The 20,523-nt window shown below is 38.7% G+C and overlaps 1 protein-coding gene across 3 annotated transcripts in view; it reads left to right on the top strand.

The window, feature by feature from the left end:
• KIAA1328 (KIAA1328 ortholog) overlaps nucleotides 1–19,904 on the top strand; it is a 336,176-nt gene extending 316,272 nt beyond the window's left edge. For all 3 annotated transcript variants that reach the window (XM_029921484.1, XM_029921482.1, XM_029921483.1), the window contains one exon: nucleotides 16,713–19,904. In XM_029921484.1, coding sequence (XP_029777344.1) covers nucleotides 16,713–16,923 — 211 coding nt within the window. In that variant the 3' untranslated portion in view covers nucleotides 16,924–19,904. The remainder of the gene's footprint in view (nucleotides 1–16,712) is intronic.
• Nucleotides 19,905–20,523: the final 619 nt, after the last annotated feature.

The raw sequence follows: 20,523 nt of genomic DNA, 5'->3' as shown, positions 1-20,523 counted from the left end.
ATTCCCCGCCGAGATGGCTTAGGGCTGGAGGCTATTCCTTCTCTTGCGCCACCCCGGTTCGGGATTCTGGCTACCCAGCAGTTATCTATGGAGTGGGTTTCTGTCTCCAAGCGCAGCCAAGCGTTCTATACCTCTTCCCCAGAGACAGTTCTGTGAGCGTGTTCCGACTCTGTCTCTTCCCTTTGTCTCCCGGGCGCTGCACGCTTGCGCCACGTTGGGCTGGGGATCTTACCTCCCCTGCCCGTCCCGGGCTGGCCTGTTTTCAGATCTCCCCCATTCGCCCCCACTCACTCAGATATCCTTGAGGTTCTATTCCTTCTGGAGTTCGTATTTTCTCCTTCCACTCTCCCAGATGAATGTAATATCCTTCTTAGTTCGATAAATGGTGCGGACGGAGTTTACAGAGCTCCCTTCCTGTCCGCCATCTTGGCTCCACTCCAAAAGTCTTTTTTATAGATGAAATATATTTTTAAAATTTATTGTAGATCAGCATTAACAGATGAATATTTTCAATTTGGATGATAAAAAATACTAACTTTGAAACATAATTAAGTGAAACTATCTTCCCAGCAGCCCCCCCCAAAAGAATTCCATTCTTCTTATCAGTAGACCTGGATGAAAAAAAACGTTTACTAAATTACTATTCCATGCTTAATTTTGTCAATAATAGACATTGTAGGGGTGCCTGGGTGGCTCAGTTGGTTAAGCGTCTGGCTTTGGCTCAGGTCATGATCTCACAGTTCATGGGTTCGAGCCCCACTCAGGCTCTGTGCTGACTGCTAGCTCAGAGCCCAGAACCTGCTTCCGATTCTGTATCTCCCTCTCTCTCTGACCCTTCCCTGCTCACACTGTCTCTCTCTCTCTCTCAAAAGTAAATTTAAAACATTAAAATAATAATAATAAACATTGTAGAATTTATTTTCTCCCTTGCTATGTAGTAGTACCTTCTCATGAATGTTGCCTCTTGGCCAACAAAGCCTAAAATATGGCCCTTTACAGAAGAACTTTTCTGGCCCCTTCCCTTGACAGCAGACCCCATGCTTTGTGCTACAGGATTGACCACTGCCCAGTTCCCACACTGTCCACTGGGTAGGGTACATGTGGTAATGATCCAACTAGCATTGCAAATACTTTGAAAACTTGAATGACATAACAACACTTCACAGAAAACAGGTTGGAACTATGTGCTGGACTAATCCTGATTGAATGCTTGCTACAACAGGACAAAATAAATTTGAAAATCTCTTTAGAATTTAAACAAAACCCAGAGTTTCATAACATATTCCAAATGTCCTGGATAGAGTCCAGAATTACTTAGATATGAAGAACATTGAAAATTGCAACCCACAAGAAAAGATATAATCAATAGATGCCAAACCAGAGATGACACAGATGTTGGATTGATCCACGTTAGAGCACATAACTGTGTTTCATGAAGGAAGGGCAGACTCTCTTCAAATAGAAAAATAAAAGTCTCAGCCTTGAAATAGAAGATATAAAGAACCAAATGCATATTTTAGCTCTGAAAGAGTTAAATACAGTAACTGAAATGTTTAAATCCACTGGGTGGGCTCAATAGCAGGATAGAAGATGACAGGAAAGTCAGTAGGCTTGTGGTTAAATCAGTAGAGATTATTCATTCTGGACAATGGGAAGGAAAAAAAAGATTGAAAAAATATAAATAGAGCCTCAGGGACCTACCTGTATAAGAATACCAGAAAGGGGAGAAAGAATGTAAAGTAGAAAATATTAGAAGAAAATTTCTCATGTTTAGTAAAAGACACAAGAAGACTTAGAAGCTCAGCAAATCCCAAGCAAGAGAAATTCTAAGAAATCCTCTTCCAGACACATCATAATTAGACTTGTGAAAACTAGAAACTAGAAAGAAATACTGGAAGTTGCCAGAAAATTTTGATATATATCATATAGGGGAACAATAATTCTAATGAATATGCATCTCTTATCAGAAGATGGGCAACACTATTTTTAAAGTGCTGATGGAAAGGAACTGTCAATCCAGAACTCCATATCCAGTGAAAATTTCTTTGAAGAATTAAGGTGAAGTGAACACATCCTCCAATGAAGGAAAATTGAATTCATCACTAGCAGAGCTGCTCTAAAAGAAAAGCTAAAACACATCAAATGAAGAATTGGAAAAGGATAAATAAAACTGTCCCTATTGACAGGCAAAATGATTGTCTACATAAAAAAAAATCTCATGGACTCTACAGGAAGTTCCTAGAACTAAATGAGTCTATAAGAGTTGCAGGATAAAAGGCGAAATACAAAATTCATTGCTACTTCTGTACAATGAACAATTAGAAACTGAAATTAATAAAAGTGCCACTGATAGTATCGCAAATAATTAGAAGAGTCCACATTTAAGTAATACTAGTGCACTTCATATATGGTATAAGACCCATACGACAGTATACTTCCACTTTCCCCTTCCCTGCCTTGATGCTACTGTTGTCATACATTTAACTCATACATAAGTTATGAACTCCACTTTGTGTACATCCAGATTTCCATCTGGTATCATTTTGAGACTTCTTTACATATTCTGGATAGAAGTCCTTTGTTAGACATGTGATTTTGAAAATATTTTCTTCCAGTGTAGAACTTGTTCTTTTCATTCTCTTAAAGTGTCTTTCACAGATAAATGTTTTTAATTTTGATGAAGTCTAATTTATCAAATTTTTTCTTTTATCCATTATGCTCTTGATATCATATCTAAAACTTATTTTCCTAACTCCAGGTCACAGATGTTTTTTCCTATGTTTTCTTCTAAAAGTTTTACAGTTGATGTTTCACATTTAGTCTATAATCCATTTCAAGTTAATTTTTTAAAGACTATTTTTTAGGGCAGTTTTAGGTTCATAGCAAAATTAAGAGGGAGATAAAGAAATTTCTCATATATCCCTTACCCTCACACCTGTGTAGCCTTCCTCATTATCAACAAACCCCACCAGAGAAGTACATGTTATTACAATTGATGAACCTACATTGACACATCATAATCAGCTAAAGTCCATAGTTTTCATGGTACACTCATTGTGGTGTACATTCTATACATTTGGACAAATTTATAATGACATGTGTCCAGCATTTACAGTATCATACAGAGTGTTTGCACTGCCCCCTTGTTCAACCCCCAGCAACCAAGGATCTTTTTTTATATCCATAGTTTTGTCTTTTCCAGAATGTCATAGGGTTGGAATCATACAGTATGTAGCCTTTCCAGCTTGGCTTCTTTATCTTAGTAATACGTTTGTAAGTTCCCAACATGTCTTTCATGGCTTGATTTCTTTTTTTAGTGCTGAATAATGTTCCATTGTCTTTATGTACCACAATTAATTTAGCCATTCACCTATTGAAAGATATCTTGATTGCTTTCAAGTTTAGGCTATTATGAATAAGACAGCTATAAGCATCCATGTGAGGTTTTTATATAGACATGTTCTTAACCCTTTTGGGTAAATGCCAAGGAACACAATTACTGGATCACATGGTAAGAATATGCTTAGTCTTGTAAGAAACTGCCAAACTGGTTTCCAAAGTGACAGTACCATTTTGCATTCCCACTAGTAATGTATGAGAGTTCCTGTGCTCCATATCTCATCAGCATTTAGTGTTGTCAGTGTTCCAGATTTTGGCTATTCTGATAAGTGTATTGTGGTATCTTATTGTTTGGGTTTGTATTTCCCTAATGACATAAGATGTGGAGCATCTTTTCATATGCTTACTTTCCATCTATATTTCTTCACACTAGTAAGGTATCTTTTATGGTCTTTAGTCTTTTTTAATTGGGTTCTTTGATTTTTTATTGGTTTTTAATTTCTTTATGTTTATTTTAGAGAGAGGGGGAGAGATAGAGCATGAGTTGGGGAGGGGCAGAGAGTGAGGGAGACACAGAATCTGAACCAGGCTCCAGGCCCAATGCAGGGCTCGAACCCACAGACCATAGGATTAGGACCTGAGCTGAAGTCGGACCCTTAACCAACTGAGCCACCAGGCACCCCTTTATTACTGGGTTTTAAGTGTTCTTCATATATTTTGGATAATAATCCTTATGTGTCTTTTGCAAATATTTTCTCCCAGACTGTGCCTTGCCTTCTCATTCTCTTGACATTTTCTTTTGCAAAGCTGAAGTTTTTAATTTTAATGAAGTTCATCATATCAATTATTTCTTTTATGGATAGTGCCTTTGGTGTTGTATCTAAGAAGTAATCACCATACTCAACGTCATCTAGCATTTCTCCTGTTTATCTTCTGGGATTTTCTAGTTTTGTATTTTACCTTTAGGTCTATGGCCCATTTTTATTTTTTTTTTTTTAAAAGATTTATTTATTTATTTTTGAGAGAGAGAGAAAGTGCAAATGGAAGAGGGGCAGAGAGAGAGGGAGAGATGGAGAATCCCAAGCAGGCTCCACATTGTCAGTATGGGGTCCATTGTGGGGCTTGAACCCACAAACCATGAAATCATGACCTGAGCCAAAGTTGGACACTTAACTAACTAAACCACCTAGGCACCCCAAGTCTATGGACTGTTTTTAGCTAATTTGTGTGAAAGTTGAAAGGTCTGTGTCCAGAATTATTTTCTCAAATATGGGTGCCCATTTGTCCCAGACCATGTTTGAACATTTGTTTAAAAGGCTGTCTTTCCTCCAGTATATTGCCTTTGTTCTTTTGTCAAAAGATCAGTTGATTTTACTTATGTAGGTCTACTTCAGGGCTCTTTGTTTTGTTCCGTTTATCTATTTGTTATTTTACCAATACCACATTGTCTTGATTACTGCAGCTTTATTATAAGTCTTAAAAGTCAGGTAGTGTAAGTTCTCTCCAACTTTGCTCTTCAGTATTGTGTTGGTTATTCTTGATCTTTTTTTCTCTCCACATAAGATTTAGAATCAGTTTGTCAGCATCCACAAAATAATATGCTGAGATTTTCATTGGGATTGATAACATTGAATCTATAGATCATCTGCAAAGAACTGACATCTTGACAATATTGAGTCTTCCTATCTTTGAATGTGGAATATCTATCCATTTATTTAGTTCTTTGATTTTGTTCATCAGAGTTCTGTAGTTTTCCTCATGTAAATCTTGTACATATTTTGTTATATTTCTAATGAAGTATTTCACTCGGGGATACTAGTGTAAACATTATTGTATTTTTTATTTCAAATTGTACTCATTCATTACAGTATATAGTGATTGACTTTTGTATATGAACCTTGTATCCTGTAACCTTGGCTATAATCACTTCTTATTTCCAGGAGTTTTTGTTGATTCTTTTGGGTTCTTTACATAGACAGTCATGGCATCAGTGAACAAAAACAGTTTTACATCCTTTTATCTCCTTTTTCTATCTTATTACAGTAGCTAGATTTTCCAGTACAAAGTGATGAGAGAATATCCATGTATCATACCCGTAAGTTTTTCAACTTATTAAGTATGGTATGATATTAGCTTTGGGGTTTTTTGTAGATATTCTTTATTAGTTGAGGAAGTTCCCTTCATTCCTAGTTTACTGAGAATTTTTATTATTAATCGGTTTTGGATTTGTCAAATACTTTTTCTATATTTATTGATAGGATCATGTGTTTTTCTTTTTCAGCCTGTAGATGTGATAGATTACATTAATTGATTTTTCAAATGTTTAATAAACTTTGCATATCCACTTGGCTGCATATTTTTGCATCTATGTTTATGAAAGATATTGGTATGTAGTTTTCTTGTAGTTTCTTTGTCTGGTTTTGGTATTAGAGTAATGCTGGCCTCATAGAATGTGTTAGGAGGGATTCCTTTTGCTTCCACCCTCTGAAAGAGATTATAGAGAATTGGTAGAATTTATTCCTTAAATGTTGGTGGAATTCACCAGTGAATCCATCTGGACCTGAAGCTTTCTGTTTTGGAAGATTATTAGTTCCCAATTCAATTTCTTTAATAGATATAGGCCTATTCAGATTATCTATTTCTTTTGTGATTTTTGGCAGTTGTGTCTTTCAGGGAATTGGTTCATTTCATCTGTGTTATCACATTTGTGGGAATAGAGTTGTTCATAGTATTTTTTTATTATCCTTTTAATGTTCATGGGCTTTGTAATGACATCTCCTCTTTTAGCTCTGATATTAGTAATATCTGTCATCTCTCTCTTTTTTTTTTCTTAGTTAGCCTGGGTAAAAGCTTATCAATTTTATTATTGCTCTTTTTAAGAACTATCTTTTGATTTCATTGATTCTCTATTGATTTCTTGTTTTTAATTACATTGGTTTCTGCTCTACTTATTGTTTATTTTCTTCTTACTATAGATTTAATCTGCTTTCTTCTAGTTTCATAAGGTGGATAGTCAGGTGACTGATTTAAATTTTCTTTTTTTCTAATATATGCATTCATTGCTATAAATTTCCCTCTAAGCACTACTTTTGCTATATCTCACAAATTTTGTTAAGTTCTATTTTCATTTTTATTTAGTTAAAAATATTTTTTTTAGTTTATCTTGAGATTTATTCTTTGATTTATGTATTATTTAGAAGTATGTTTTTTAATTTCCATGTATGTTGGGCTTTCCCAATAATCTTTCCATTATTGATTTCTAATTTAATTACACTGTGATCTGAGAGTAGACATTGTGCCTATAAAACCAATAGTTTTAGGGATGCATTGATGACTCATTCAGTTAAGCGTCCAACTCTTGATTTCGTCTTAGGTCATGATCTCACAGTTCATGAGTTTGAGTGCTGCATCTGGCTCTCTGCTGACAGCACAGAGCCTACTTGGGATTCTCTGTCTCTCTCTCTCTGCCCTTCCCCCACTTGCATTCTCTCTCTCAAAAATAAACATTTTTAAAAGTCTTTTTTATAAAAACTATAGTTTTATCATTTCCCTGAAAGTGTTAGCCAATACAATAATACAGAATGCAAATGATAGAAAACACATAAACCCTGTCATTATTTATATTCATTATAATTGCTCACCCATAAAAGCCATAAGAAATCAATTGGAAAAAATAACCTAAGGAAATTGAGAGACTTAATTACTATAAATCTCTATACCAACATATTTAAAATTTTTTTAGTTTATTTATTTTGAGACTGAGAGACAGATGGGGGGGGCACAGACACATGACTGGGGAAGGGGCAGAAAGAGAGGGAGACAGAGAATCCCAAGCAGACTCCCTGCTGTCAGTGCAGAGCCCGATGCAGGGGTCAAACCCACAAACTATGAGATCATGACCTGAGCCTAAACCAAGAGAAGAGCTGGATGATCAACCAACTGAACTACCCACATACCCCACCATTACCTATTTAAAAGATATGGTGGGGAAGGGTGGGGGAGACACATTCATATAAGTGATGATAAAATAGGGAATTCCTAATAATAAACTTAAATTTATTTAACCTCTCTGAAAATATATTCCCTAGCTAATGAATTGGGAAATTCTATTTATCTTTTCAATTTCTCGAGACACCAATAAGATGACAGTATGTAAATGTTTTTAAAGGTATAAAGTCACAAGAATAAGTACAGTAGAAAAGACATGAATATATCATAGATTTATGTACATTTTTGGAAAATGGAAAATGAATGAATTTTTGGAAAATGGAAAATGAATGAAGTTTGGAAAATGGAAAATGAATGAATCTTACTAAATACAAGAGAAGAAGCTACCACATAGAAAACACTGAGAAATGTGTTCACACAGAAAGAGACTGATGTCATAGAACTTTGGAAAGATTTGGCAATTAGAAGCAACATGAACAATGGAAAATAATGATATGGAGTGGAACTAAAAATATTATGGAGCTATCATATTTGAAGTAATAATTTAAAAACCCAGTACCTCTGCTATAGTACCATATATGGAATATTCGTCCCAAACAGAAAACTGGAGATTAACTATGAAGAAATTCAACAGAGAGGAGACATTAAGGAGTGTCATACTCTAGAAAGTGAAATGAGTCAGAAGGCTGAAAATAGGATAAATTTAAAGTGTACAAATGGGAAGGTTGGCTCCCTCCCTGACCCAGAAGTAGACCACACCTCCCTCCCATGTAGAATATTGTAAGATTCTTCTCTGAAGAAGCTTTATAATCCCAGAACAAAGACTTCCACCTACTGATAACATCCACTTTGGAAAACAGTATGACCGTTCCTTAAAGGTTAAACATAGAGTTTGCAATTCCACTCCTATTTACCTAAGAGAAATGAAAACATGTGTCCATGCTAAAATTTGCACACAACTGTACATTGAGGCATTGTTCACACTAGCCACAAGGTATAAACAACCCAAATGTCTATCATGTGATGCATGGATAAACAAAATGTGGTATATCCATACTGTGGAATATTATTTGGCAACAAAGAAGAATGAAGTAGTGATACCTGGTACAACATGACTGAACCTTGAAAACATATGCTTAATGACAAAGCCATTCACAAAAGGCCATATATTGTATGGTTTTATTTATATGAAATGTTCAGGAAATTTTATGGAAATAGATAGTGGTTGCCTAGGGCTTGGAGAGGGGTTAGAAATAGAAAGTGACTGCTAATAGGTACAGGGTTTCTTTCCCAGGGACAATGAAAATGTTTTCAAATTAAAGTATGATAGTTGCCTATTTCTTAATAAACTAAAAATCACTGAGCTGTATGCTTTAAATACATGTAACTTCTGCGTGTACTTTTTATTTCAATAAAACAGTTTAAAGTTTATAAAGAAGCAGTCAGCCACATTGAATGCTGCCGAGACATTATGTAAAATAAGAGCTACAAAAAGTCCATTTGATTTAACAACATGGAGGTCATTGATGAATTTGGCAATTTCAATTTTAGCAGTGTGGTAGAAGATGAAAGCCAGATTGTAATAAATTGAGAAATGGTTTGGTTATGAAAGGAGAGATCTTCTTAGGTGCTCTTGATTAACCAGTAAGCAGGAAAAGAGTGAAGGTTCTAGAGTGGATAGTCAATACAAAAATATTCCCAAGAAACATAAATGGAGGGGTTAGTCTTATCTAAAAGAAGGATCACTTCCTTTGGTGTGAAAGAAGGAAATGAAGAGTGGTGAAAGACTTGTAAACTTGATAGAATAGATACAATTTCTCTTTAATGACCTCTGTTTTCTCTGAAGTGGGAAGCGAGACCATCTGTTTGGGAAAGTGATGAGAAGAGGAAATGAGAGCAAAACAACTGATTTGTCAGAAAATGTTTAACACCTATTTAAGACTAGTGACTATAATTTATATTGGATTTGCTCTTTGTTTGCTTGTTTATCTGAACATTGTTTTATTTACACTAAGTTGCCCAGCTATAACTCACAGAAAAGGCAGACGTTTAGATTCATGCACTGTTGTGCTTTTGCCAGGTTTAGGGGAGAGGACAGAAAGATTGTGGACATATTTTTAAAAGCATTGTTAAATGAGTGATTGGAATACCAGACCATGAAATTGAGGTTGAATAAGGGATAAAGGGCTGGGAAGAAAGTATGCTGTTAATGGTCCTACCAGGACAGAGATTTTTAGCAATCTTGTTCACTACTTTAATCTTCATTCTTAGAACAATCATTATTTGAACTAATGGTCTGATGAGACCAATGGGCAGAGATGGTGGACACAGTTGAAAAAGCAAGCTTGTGGGTAAGATGTGGGCATCAGGAAGTAGTAGGATGTTTGAATTACTGAATTCAGAAAAGATGTCATTTTAATTGATGACAAGTTCCAGGATATGAAGAGTTAGGCTTGCTGAGAAAGTCTTTGACCTGAGATGTCCAAGAACCAAGAAGTCAGAGTGTTGGTCCAGTCTCATTCATATGATGTTGACATTACAGGGTGATGGTATGAGTTGAATTGAAAAAAAAGACTGATCCCAGTCTTAACATCTTCAGTGACTGAGTGAGTGAGTAAATAGATGATACAGAGGAAGAAAGATTGAGGGTGGTAGAGCAGTGACAGGATACTCAGAGCAAAAGGAACTTAATGTATGTACTGGGAGAATCGTGAACGAAAAGCAGTAATGGAAGCAGTGATGATTCCAGTACTACCCTTTGACCATGAAATACAGAGAGTGTGTTGAGTGTAAACAATGCCCACTGAGAAGAATGTAGGAAAGCGTTGACCTCATCAAAAGAGCCAGGTTTCAGTTAAAATAGGAGTTGAAGGAAGTACTCTAAGAAGAGTACAAAATATCGCCAAGTATGTCATGAAGCAAAAGCTCCAGAAGTGTTGAAGGTCATGGAAAGGGAATGAGAAAATACAGAATATAATAAAGATAGCAGTAGTTTGCTCAATTATGATGGATTGGAGTGGGGAATACCCTTTGGGCATTGAGCAATTGAGAGAAGGAATAAGAAAAATAGTTGATTTCATCTCAAAAAACCGTGGACCTAACCAAAGTGCTCTTCATTAAAAATAATGCTGTAAAGAATTGGTATGGAAAAAATAGTTCCAATATACCAAATGAAAAAGAGGTTTATACAAATCATATGTGTAGTATCCTTTCTTGTAAGATGAGAACAAGAGAATATGTGGATGGGTAATAGTTTTGAGAATGTTTGAAATATATGATGATTTTTTTAAAGACTAGCTGTCAAAAAAATACCTATGGAGGAAGGTACAAAAATTTAAAATTTAAGCCACTGGCCCATTTATTTTATTCCCAAAAAATATTTAGCACTTACCTTGTGTCAGATACCATTCTAGGCACAGGCGATAATGTCATTTAACACAATAATGACCCTACCCTCATGGAGCCCATGACTGTTAAAAGAGAAAGAAAATAAATAATGTATTTCAGGTAGTATTGAGGAATATAAAGAAAATAAAACACCATAATGAGATAAAGTGGCCATGGTATGATGGCTATTTCCAATAGAGCATTTAGGGAAGGGCTCTTCGAAGAGGTGACATTAATGAATAGAGTGGGCAAGCAAGATCTGACATCAGAGCATCCTAAGCGGGGGATACAGCACATGTTCAGGCCCAGAGGTAGCTGGGTTGATGGAAAGGAACAGAATTTAAAGAAGAAAAAAGAAAAAAAGTGAGTTCTGTTTAGGATAGTTTGACATGCTTGTTACACACCCAAATGGAGATGTGAGTCTGGGACTCAAGAGCATCACATTGGAGCTATACATTTAGAAGCCATTGACATATGGATGTTAAAAGTCATATGAATGAGTGGAATTACCTAAAATATGAGAACTAAGGATTGAGGCCTGGGACATACATCATTTAAAAGACAAGAGAAGAGGAGGGTATGAGGAAAGGTCTGAAATCACAAAAGATGAAAAACGGGAATGCAAGGGAAAAGCTCCAGAGGCCGCGTCCTCCCCTGGGTTTTGTCTCAGTATCTTGCTAGGTCAGGAGGCAACCAAAAGTGGAACAGGAGTTCTGGGAGGACAGAATTGATGCCAGTTCAGCCAACTTCAGATTGCTTCCTGGATGGACCTAGCAGAATAAACCAGATAAGCCTTCTCACCTCATCACCTCTCCATAAGGAAGCTATTTAAGTCAGCCTGTGTGCCAAGGTAACTCCCGAGTACCAGCTCTGTGAGGTACAGGGGCCAGGAAGGCCAACAGAGTCTGAGGTTTTCGATGGATGCCATTTCATAGGTGTGGATAAGTTACATATCCCTTTAAATTAATTGCATACCAAACTCCCATCAGGGCTAGGCCAAACTAATCAACTGTATAATCTCCTGTCACATGTCACGTGAGCACACTTAAGACACACTGCTCACAGATCACAATTTGATAAATAAACAGTACTCTTTGCTGTATTTAGTGTAAAATATTATAGGAATTCATTTTTTATTTTGCTTTATTGCCTTTATAATTCTGGTATAAAATCGGGTGGTATTTCAAGCTATTTAGTCTCTCCACCAAGATAAAGAAGATGTGTAACTAAGGAAACGTGAAGAAAATGGTTGCTGTTTCCAATTACGTTTTATTTTAAAAGTATAGCATGATTACTTGTAACTTAGTGTGAACATATCCACATTTCTAGTCAACTGGGCTATCTTTTCACCAATAATTTAATTTACCCTAAAGTACAAATGCTCATCTTCATGGTTCTGCTGTTATCACAAAGATTCCACTTCTCTAGAAGCCATATTCAATCACGGATTACACTGTGGCAGAGAAATCAGAAAGGTAAGGGAGGCAAGGGTCTCAGATTTCAGTGGTGCTTCATAGCTAGTTTCCTTCAACAAGTGTGGTTTTTTAAAAAAATTTTTAATGTTTCTTTATTTTTGAGAGAGACAGTGTGAGTGGGAGAGGGACAGAGAGAGAGGGAGACACAGAATCCGAAGCAGGCTCTAGGCTCTGAGCTGTCAGCACAGAGACCGACGCGGGGCTCGACTTCACGAACTGTAAGATCATGACCTGGGCGGAAGTCGGATGCTTAGCTGACTGAGCCACCCAGGCGCCCTTCAACAAGTGATTTTAACAGTACTTTTGTTATCAGGAAAGACCACATAATTTGGCAGATCAAAATGCAACAAATTAATAAAGATCGTTTTAAAAACCATAGCTAGGAAGTCAAGTCTCCTGGATTAAAAACCACTTGGTTCTGCCACTCCCTTGCTGTGTGACCCTAATCAGTTCATGTATGGCTCTCTGGACCTCAGTTTCCTCATCAGTAGCATAAGAGAATTATTCCAAATGATGTCTAAGACCCAGTCCTCCATGACTAAACATTACTAGTGTTTGCCAATATCCAGTTCTTATCCCCTTCTGGAGCTACATGACTAGTTCTAGCCAATTATATATAAGGATAAATGTTGGTTCATTTCCAGCCTATAGCAACCTATACACAATTCTTCCATTTCCCTGCCCTGCCGAGACAGTGGAGAGGCTTACATGTTCCATGTTCCAGGCCAGAAGATGGTGAACCCACTCTCTGCCTGGACCTGCTGTAAGCATATCGTGTAAGCATGAAATAGATTTGAGTCATGTGAAGCCATTGGAATTTTGAGGTTAATTTGTCCTGCTGCCTAACCTCACTTATCCTAATACATCAGATCTAACTTTCTGTGGTTTTGTGGGACACTCTTTCCATGTTCTAAAGATTTTTTTATTCTATTATATGTGAATAAGAATACTATGAAGGAACTTGAAGCCCACAACTTTTTTTCAAATGATTAAATAAGTTGGTACCTATTAAATTAGTCTTTAAACACAAATCCCTATCATTACTCTCTGTTTCAGCTTGTGTCTCTGAAAGATGGAGTTCTGACATACTTTCTGGTCCCCAATTATTTTGGCTTTATTTTTTAATAGAGGAAGTAGCTGGTTTATTTCCTCATTCAAAGTATCTCACCCTAGCTATTTTAAGCATGAAATTATATAGAAAAATACAGCTTTCCATTGTTTCTAACTGTAAAGAAAAGATTTAGCAGTCTGTATAGAGATGCATATTACCATTGCCATGTGTCTCCAAAGAAGATCCGAACAAAGCCTATTCCTTGAGCATGAAGTAGATCTGTGTTTCTGATAAACTTTCTTGGAAGCAATATTCACCTCAATGGCTTACACTTTAAGATATTTTGGTTGAACTGCCTGGGTGGCTCAGTCGATGAAGATATTTTGGTTGAACACAGAAACCATTGTTTTGAATGGCAGAGATAACTGTATTGAAACAGTGTCTTAATGCTGTGAGAATAAAATCTGTAAAAAAAGTCTGCTGAAAGGAATTTCAATTTACAGTTTTTCATATCATAGAAAATGATGACATTTCCATGCGTGAGATATTAGCCTGATCTCGCCTGGGACTTGAGGGCAGAGCAAGCTACATAACTTATGAAACCAAAGCAGAGTGAAAACGTGGGGCCCCTTGTTCAAACAGTAGGATGACAATGTGCAGTTAAAGGCACTAAAGTTCAAAGCTTTTTCCTTTAAGAAGAAACGTATAAAACATTACCAATAATGGTGATACATGAGTAATAGCATAGACCTACAGATAGCAAAAAATTTATATTTTTGAGGTCATCATTTTACATAGCAAATAATAATACTTTATTAATGTGATAACTTGACTGATCATAAGATATTTCTGGCTGGCTTTTCTTTAAATTCCTTTATTAGATCATCACAATTGATTCATTTAGCAAGTTTATTTTAAATGATACAATTAAAAGCAAATCAGTCACTGTTGGCAATTGAAATATCGCACATAATTTCTGGTAATTTTTAATTTTGAGAAGAATCTGCTGATACTACTGACACTAGAACTGTTAGGAATATTTTATAGGCTCTGACAACACTGGGATAGATTTCTGATAAATGATTTCAAAATATAAATTTGAGGATCTCTTGAGCTGATGACACACATCAATTTTTCTAAAAAGATTCAATTCTTTATACACGTTAGCTTTATGTGATCAGAAAATCTAATGTAAGTATAAATTTGTACAGTGTTGTTTTTCTCTGGTTTGTTCTCTAACTTATAGAGGTCATACAAGAAACCAAAAGTCACTTAATGATTTGTATATAATTCTAACCTCCTATTCACGCTTTCTATTGCTTTATCTTTCATGACAGAGAAAAATTAATTTTAAAACTATCTTCCTCATTAATTAGTTCATTTGAAGCTGAATGTGAAAAGTGTTCTTTTCCAACAGATGCAATAGTCTTTACATTTAATTTCTTTTTTTTTAAATTTATATCCAAGTGAGTTAGCATACAGTGCAACAATGATTTCAGGAGTAGATTCCTTAATGCCCCTCATCCATTTAGCCCACCCCCCTCCTACAACCCCTCCAGCAACCCTCTGTTTGTTCTGCATATTTAAGAGTCTCTTATGTTATGACCCCTCCCTGTTTTTCTATTATTTTTGCTTCCCTTCCCTTCCCTGATGCTCATCTGTTTTGTATCTTAAAGCCCTCATAGGAGGACTTTAAGATAATTTGTATTTCTAAACCTGTGGATCTTTGCTTTGCAATGATGCAGCAGTTTTTAAAGCCAAATTCTAAACTCTTCAAAGAATTCAAATATTTCTTCGATATGCTTTATTGCAGTGTCTGTGTGTATGCTTCTGTTTCATAATAATTTACTAATGTGCTGTTGCCTAAACACTACCATTCCCACCTCGTGCTCAGGCCAGAGAGCTAATGTTTTGCCTTGGGGATGGGCGCTAGGAAGAGACAGGCAGGCCAGCCTCTCCCCACTGCTGCTTCCGCTTGCCTTCACCATCACCATAACCAGTCTAGGCCAAGGTCCTCGCCCCAGCCACACCCCCGGCGCCCTGCAGCACCCCTGCAGGCTGCTTCTGGCATGAGTGTGCACCCCGGCAGCCAGGCCACCTGTTTGGCATACACGCTGCCGTTGTCGTCCACTGTGCCTGTGGGCCCGAACTCACATATGCACACCGGCACATCTCTGCTAACACACTTGCTCCCTTGTGTCATCAGACTTCAAAAACACAAGGTCAAAGATGAACTCAAGAGTTTCAAGATCACGGCAGAAGAGCATGAAGCCAAGTCCAGGGCCCTGTGCAGCTGCACAGGTCGCACATGCCCTGCTCGAGGCTTCATGATATATCTGTAGTAACTACTTGCCCCTCATATGAATGAATGTGGAGGCAGATACGTTTATGCCTTTGGCTTTCCATACTAGACATACATACAAATGGGCCATGGATGAGGGTGTTATTGGCCACCACTAGCCTCTCTGCCTCTGTGCTGCCCTAAGCTTACCTTTGTTTTTTTTATTTTGGGAGAGAGAGTATGTACACATGAGAAGGGGAGGGGCAGAGAGAGAGGAAGAGAGAATCCTAAGCAGGCTCCTGGCTATCAGCATAGAGCCTGATGAGGGGCTCAATCTCATGAACCATGCGATCATGACCTGAGCCCAGATCAAGAGTCAGGCAGTCACTTAGCCAACTGAGCCACCCAGGTGCCCCTAGACTTACCCTTTCTGATGAAAATGAAAGACACGAAGGCAGACTTTCTTTGGAGGGAGCTCTTTATAGATTCACATGAGAGTTTCTTTTCCCAAGATTCTAGAGAGAGTGGGAGTAAGATAACAGGAAGGGAACAAGTATTTACTGAGTACTTATTATGTTAATTTATACCAACTGATTCATTTAATGGTAACAAGAGTTCTGAACTTTCCCAAGATCACACAGCCTGCAAATAGTAGAGCAGAGATTTAAACCAGATCTGGCTGGCTGCGAAGAGTTTGAGAGGCAGCATTAATGTCCTGGATGAGAGCACTGGGGACAAACTACCTGGGTCCAAATCCTGACTTTGTCATATAATGGTTTCATGTTGGATGAGTTACTTCCTGAGCCTCAGTTTCCGCGTGTATATAGCAGAGATCAGACTAATATAATACCTACTTCATTGGGTTGTTTAGAGGGTTAAATGAAGGTTGAATATCTGTAAAGCATTAAGAACAGTGCCTGACACTTAATAAGCTTGCGATAAATATTACTACTACCACCATTACTATTGTCAAATTCCTTCGCCCACTGCACAGTCTTCCTTCACAGGTTAGAAGAGAATGCTAACGATCAGCAGAAGAGAAGAGCTTACAGACAGACAGCAGGGCCTTCTGCTATTTACCTTCCCTAAAGCTCCCCTACAAGGCCCTCTTGGAAATGATTGTGATCGGTGATCTGATTCTTGCCCCAGGCAGCCCAACTCTGTAGGCTTCTTAGATTCTAACGTTTCATTGGTCTGATCATTTTCTGTCTGGGTTGTGTGTGTGTTACAGGTATGAGACATCTCTGTTGGATTTGGTTCAGTCTCTGAGTCCAAAGTCTGCTCCCAAATCTCAGACCCATCCATCCAGAGAAGCTGGAGCCTGGAATCACAGTACTTACCGACTCAGTCCTCGAAAATCAATCTGGAACAAGGTAGGGGCAGGCAGGACCCCTGAAGACTTGGAGGAGAATCAAATCCTGGAAGATATATTTTTCATTTGACATTGAAACACATGCTACAAAATTTCCACCAGAAATGTGTGGGCTTCTTTATGTACTGATATAGGATGTTAAATTATTTGATGGCAAAGTAACTGTGTCTCTCCTATACTAGCATCCTGTTATGTATTGAACATAGAAATCATTCTATGAACCAGAGTGGTTTTGGTCAGACCAATCAGTAGGTAACACATTAAGGGGTTATGGGGGTGGAGGGCGGTATCTTTTCTAGGCCAAGCAGAGATTAGAAAATTAACATAGGACACTTTCTACGTGCAATGGCCTTGGCATATTCAGCCTGATTCACAAGTGTTTCCTTCTCAATGCTTTATTGGAAAAGGTTGGCTTTCTTTTGTACACAAGGAAAACGTTTTCACTGAAAGATCCCTCTGTTTTAAAAGTGGGCCCTTTGTAACATAAGCAGTTTCAGAAAGACAGACCCTTTACGCCTCCACCTCTCCTTCACCTCTGTTCCCTCAGCGCCTGCCTCTATGTACACGTGGCCACTGAATCCCCTGCCCTCACAAGCAACACTGAGGGCCAGTTGTGAGTGGGTGTCAGTAGTCATCTGCCCAGCAGCGGCCCATCCCTTAACCAAGGGGCACAATGGGCTAGAGGGAGAGATTCACCCCACCCTTGGAAACCAAGGAAATAAAACGGAGGCACAGACCTGAAATGCTTCTCTTACCATCCACCCATTTCCCAGGATAAATAAGAGGAATAACTCAGTACACTTTATTGACCTGAGTGTCTATATTCTTCACTCTTTTGAACTGCCCATGGCTGTATCTGGGGAAGATGTCGGGGCCAGAGAAGAGAATCAGCTGCCGTGACTGATAGGCTTTCCCTGGTCCTCCCTCTTATCTATGAGGATCGAAGACCCTGGGTTGACCAGGCCTTTTATATGCTCTGCTCAGGGTTATAGACCCGCTGTCCCATGACCTCAAAGAACCATCTCTACTTGCCAGGTTCTCCTCGACCACCCCAAGCAGAATCTCCCCATCCTTCCCACTGGGCTTCCATTTGACCCAGAGAAGGCCTGTGGAAGAAATATCCTTGAGGCCTCGTTTCCTCTCTGTTCTCCTGTTCAGCAGGACTCTTGAGATGGGTCCTTCAGCTTACAGTGGGCTCTGGTGGGCTCGCGTGCCAGTGGGCAGCACAATGAGCCTGGTAGAGCCAGTGAGTTTACAACGTTTCAGCCATTGGAAGCAAGGGGAAAATGTGTTCCCAGATGTGTATACCCAATGACTTTATTTGATCTGGAAGGTGCTGCTTTTTTTTTCCTCTCCCTTTCACCATCCCCAGGCTTAAAGTAGGACAAAGAGTCTTTGTCAGTTAGTTAGGATTGGTAGCCAAAGTCAGACCATTCAGTGCAAACTGCACTTAGTGAGCCTGCATGGTTCCCTGCAATCTTTATCAAAACCAGATTATTTCATCCTACAAAAGCCTCGTTAAACAGATTCCTCATCTGAATGGATCTAAATCTCAGTCTCTTCTTTAGGCTAAGGCCCTATCATCTCCAGTCAGCCTTCCTTTACTCGAGTCTTTTTGTTCTTTGGAAAAGAGAAGAATGGAACTTACCAATACCATATCCTTACTTTGAGGTCAAGATTAACTAATCTTAGGCATTCAACTGAAAAGTTGAAAAAACATTGCAGATTATGATATCCTTTTAAAACTCACCCCTGTGAAAGTAACTGAGTCCATTTCATCCCATTTCAGAAAGGATTTGGAAAATTGAGTTTCCTTTGGTGTAGCAGAATGGGTAGAAGCAAACTGAGAGCCCTCAGCCATTTTCTCAATTAAACTTAAGTTTCCAGAACTTTCTTTTCCTTGCCCCAGGTGTCATATGCACCTTAAGTATATTCGTCTCTTGGATCAGCGATAACTACACTCTACCATTTGGACACTGGTGTCTTTATAACTCTTCAGAGTAAGAGGGTGCCGGAAGGACCAAGAAAAGGATTATGATTTAAGAAGCTTGTTTGGCTTTAGAAGAATCATAAATGAGATTTAAACTGAGGTCTTTTGGGGTGAGACTGTCACATGCCACAGATTTAATTGCTTCTTTACTTCCCCCTGCATGAGCATTTTGGAAGAGCAAAGATGGATTCTCAGTAGAGCATCAATCAGCATATTTTTCATATGCTACATTCCCCCACCAGCTGCCTTTCTCTATCCTGTGGGCACTTTCTGTGTCTCAGGGCAATCGGATGTGAATTTGTGTCTAACCCAGTATCTTCCTTACAAATTGAACCATGTATATTAACATCTTAATCTGTCTTACGTTGAGATACATACTCGAGCCTGTTGTAGAGCCTGGAAGCTTGACCTAATTGCACATATCCTACGGAAAGAGGGTCTGACACAGAGGGGTATGCCTTTCTTCCTGGTTAAGTCCCAACAGTGACTGGCTCCCTCCAGCTGCTTTCTCAAAAGAAGTCTAGATACATATTAGGGGAGCTGCAGATACTGCCCCAACATTGCCCCCCCCGCTACCCCCCATCCTGTGAGAGAAAAACAAATCAATGTTTGCAAAATGGTGCAAAGTATGTCCACCAAAGCTCCCCACAAGGGCCCAAAGTGCCTGATTTAGAAAACTAAGGTTAATCAAGGAAAAACTTTTGCCGACAGTCATCCTTCCTGGAGGTACGCTTGCGTTCATCCAAACCTGCCCCAAGCCCCATGGTGGGGACTTAGCTAGAAAACCTCAAACATCATGGGGAGGGAGGGGCTCTCTCCTTCAGAGCTGCCCTTTGCACTTGGCCCTGCTCCCAACACTTGGCTCCCAAGAGAGAAGGAATAAGCCTAAAGGAGAGACTCGGATGAAGTCTGTGGTCATTAATGAGATGGAGACCACGGCAGACTCTTCCCAGCTCGTGCTTTCCCCTCACCTCAGTGAACATTTTTTTTTAATGTGGGCAATTGCTTGTATCTGTGAGAGATTTTAAGTTAATAAATTATCTCCATGGCCGTTCTCTCCATGTGGTTGTGGTATCAAATTATCCCTTCGACACCACTCATCAGATCTGTGGGGCACAGCTTGGAAGCAAAAGCAGCACCGTAAGTTATCAAAATCCTCAGTATGTGTTAACCATCAGGGGCGTGGGTCAACTCAGAGGAAACAATTTGCCATATCCTGGTAGGTTTTCCTGCTTGACTCCAGCCCACTCCCATCACGTGGACCCCAGGCCGCCTCTAGGTTGTGTGGATGTTGGAAAGGGAGTTTCAATTCACATGCACCCCTGAGTCCATTTCATGTACCTGACTCCCAAATTGTTCTGCAAGAAAGAACTATCACAGTGCTTGGAGACAGGAAAAGATGGTCCTGTCTAGGTGCTCAGAGATGCTGGGGAGGGCTTGTGTGCCTGAAATGCCCAGCTGTGAGATCATACTCATGGATTCAATTAACAGCCAGAGACCCTATCCTGCCCCTCATTTTTCAGGCCAATCTGGTACCTCCATCTGACCAAGGAGGCTGCAGGTGTCTCTCAGAAGAGGTAACAAGACCACAGTCATCACCCAACCAGCTCCAAGCCCTGTGCGCCATCTTATGCAATGTTTGTGATATTGATCCTTTTAAAAAATTATCTCAGAGGGGCG

The sequence above is a fragment of the Suricata suricatta genome, chromosome 14 (assembly GCF_006229205.1).
Source record: "Suricata suricatta isolate VVHF042 chromosome 14, meerkat_22Aug2017_6uvM2_HiC, whole genome shotgun sequence".
NCBI classification, from domain to species: Eukaryota; Metazoa; Chordata; class Mammalia; order Carnivora; family Herpestidae; genus Suricata; species Suricata suricatta.
The sequence above is the reverse complement of the archived record's forward strand: the minus strand, read 5'-3'. Positions and strand labels throughout refer to the sequence as shown.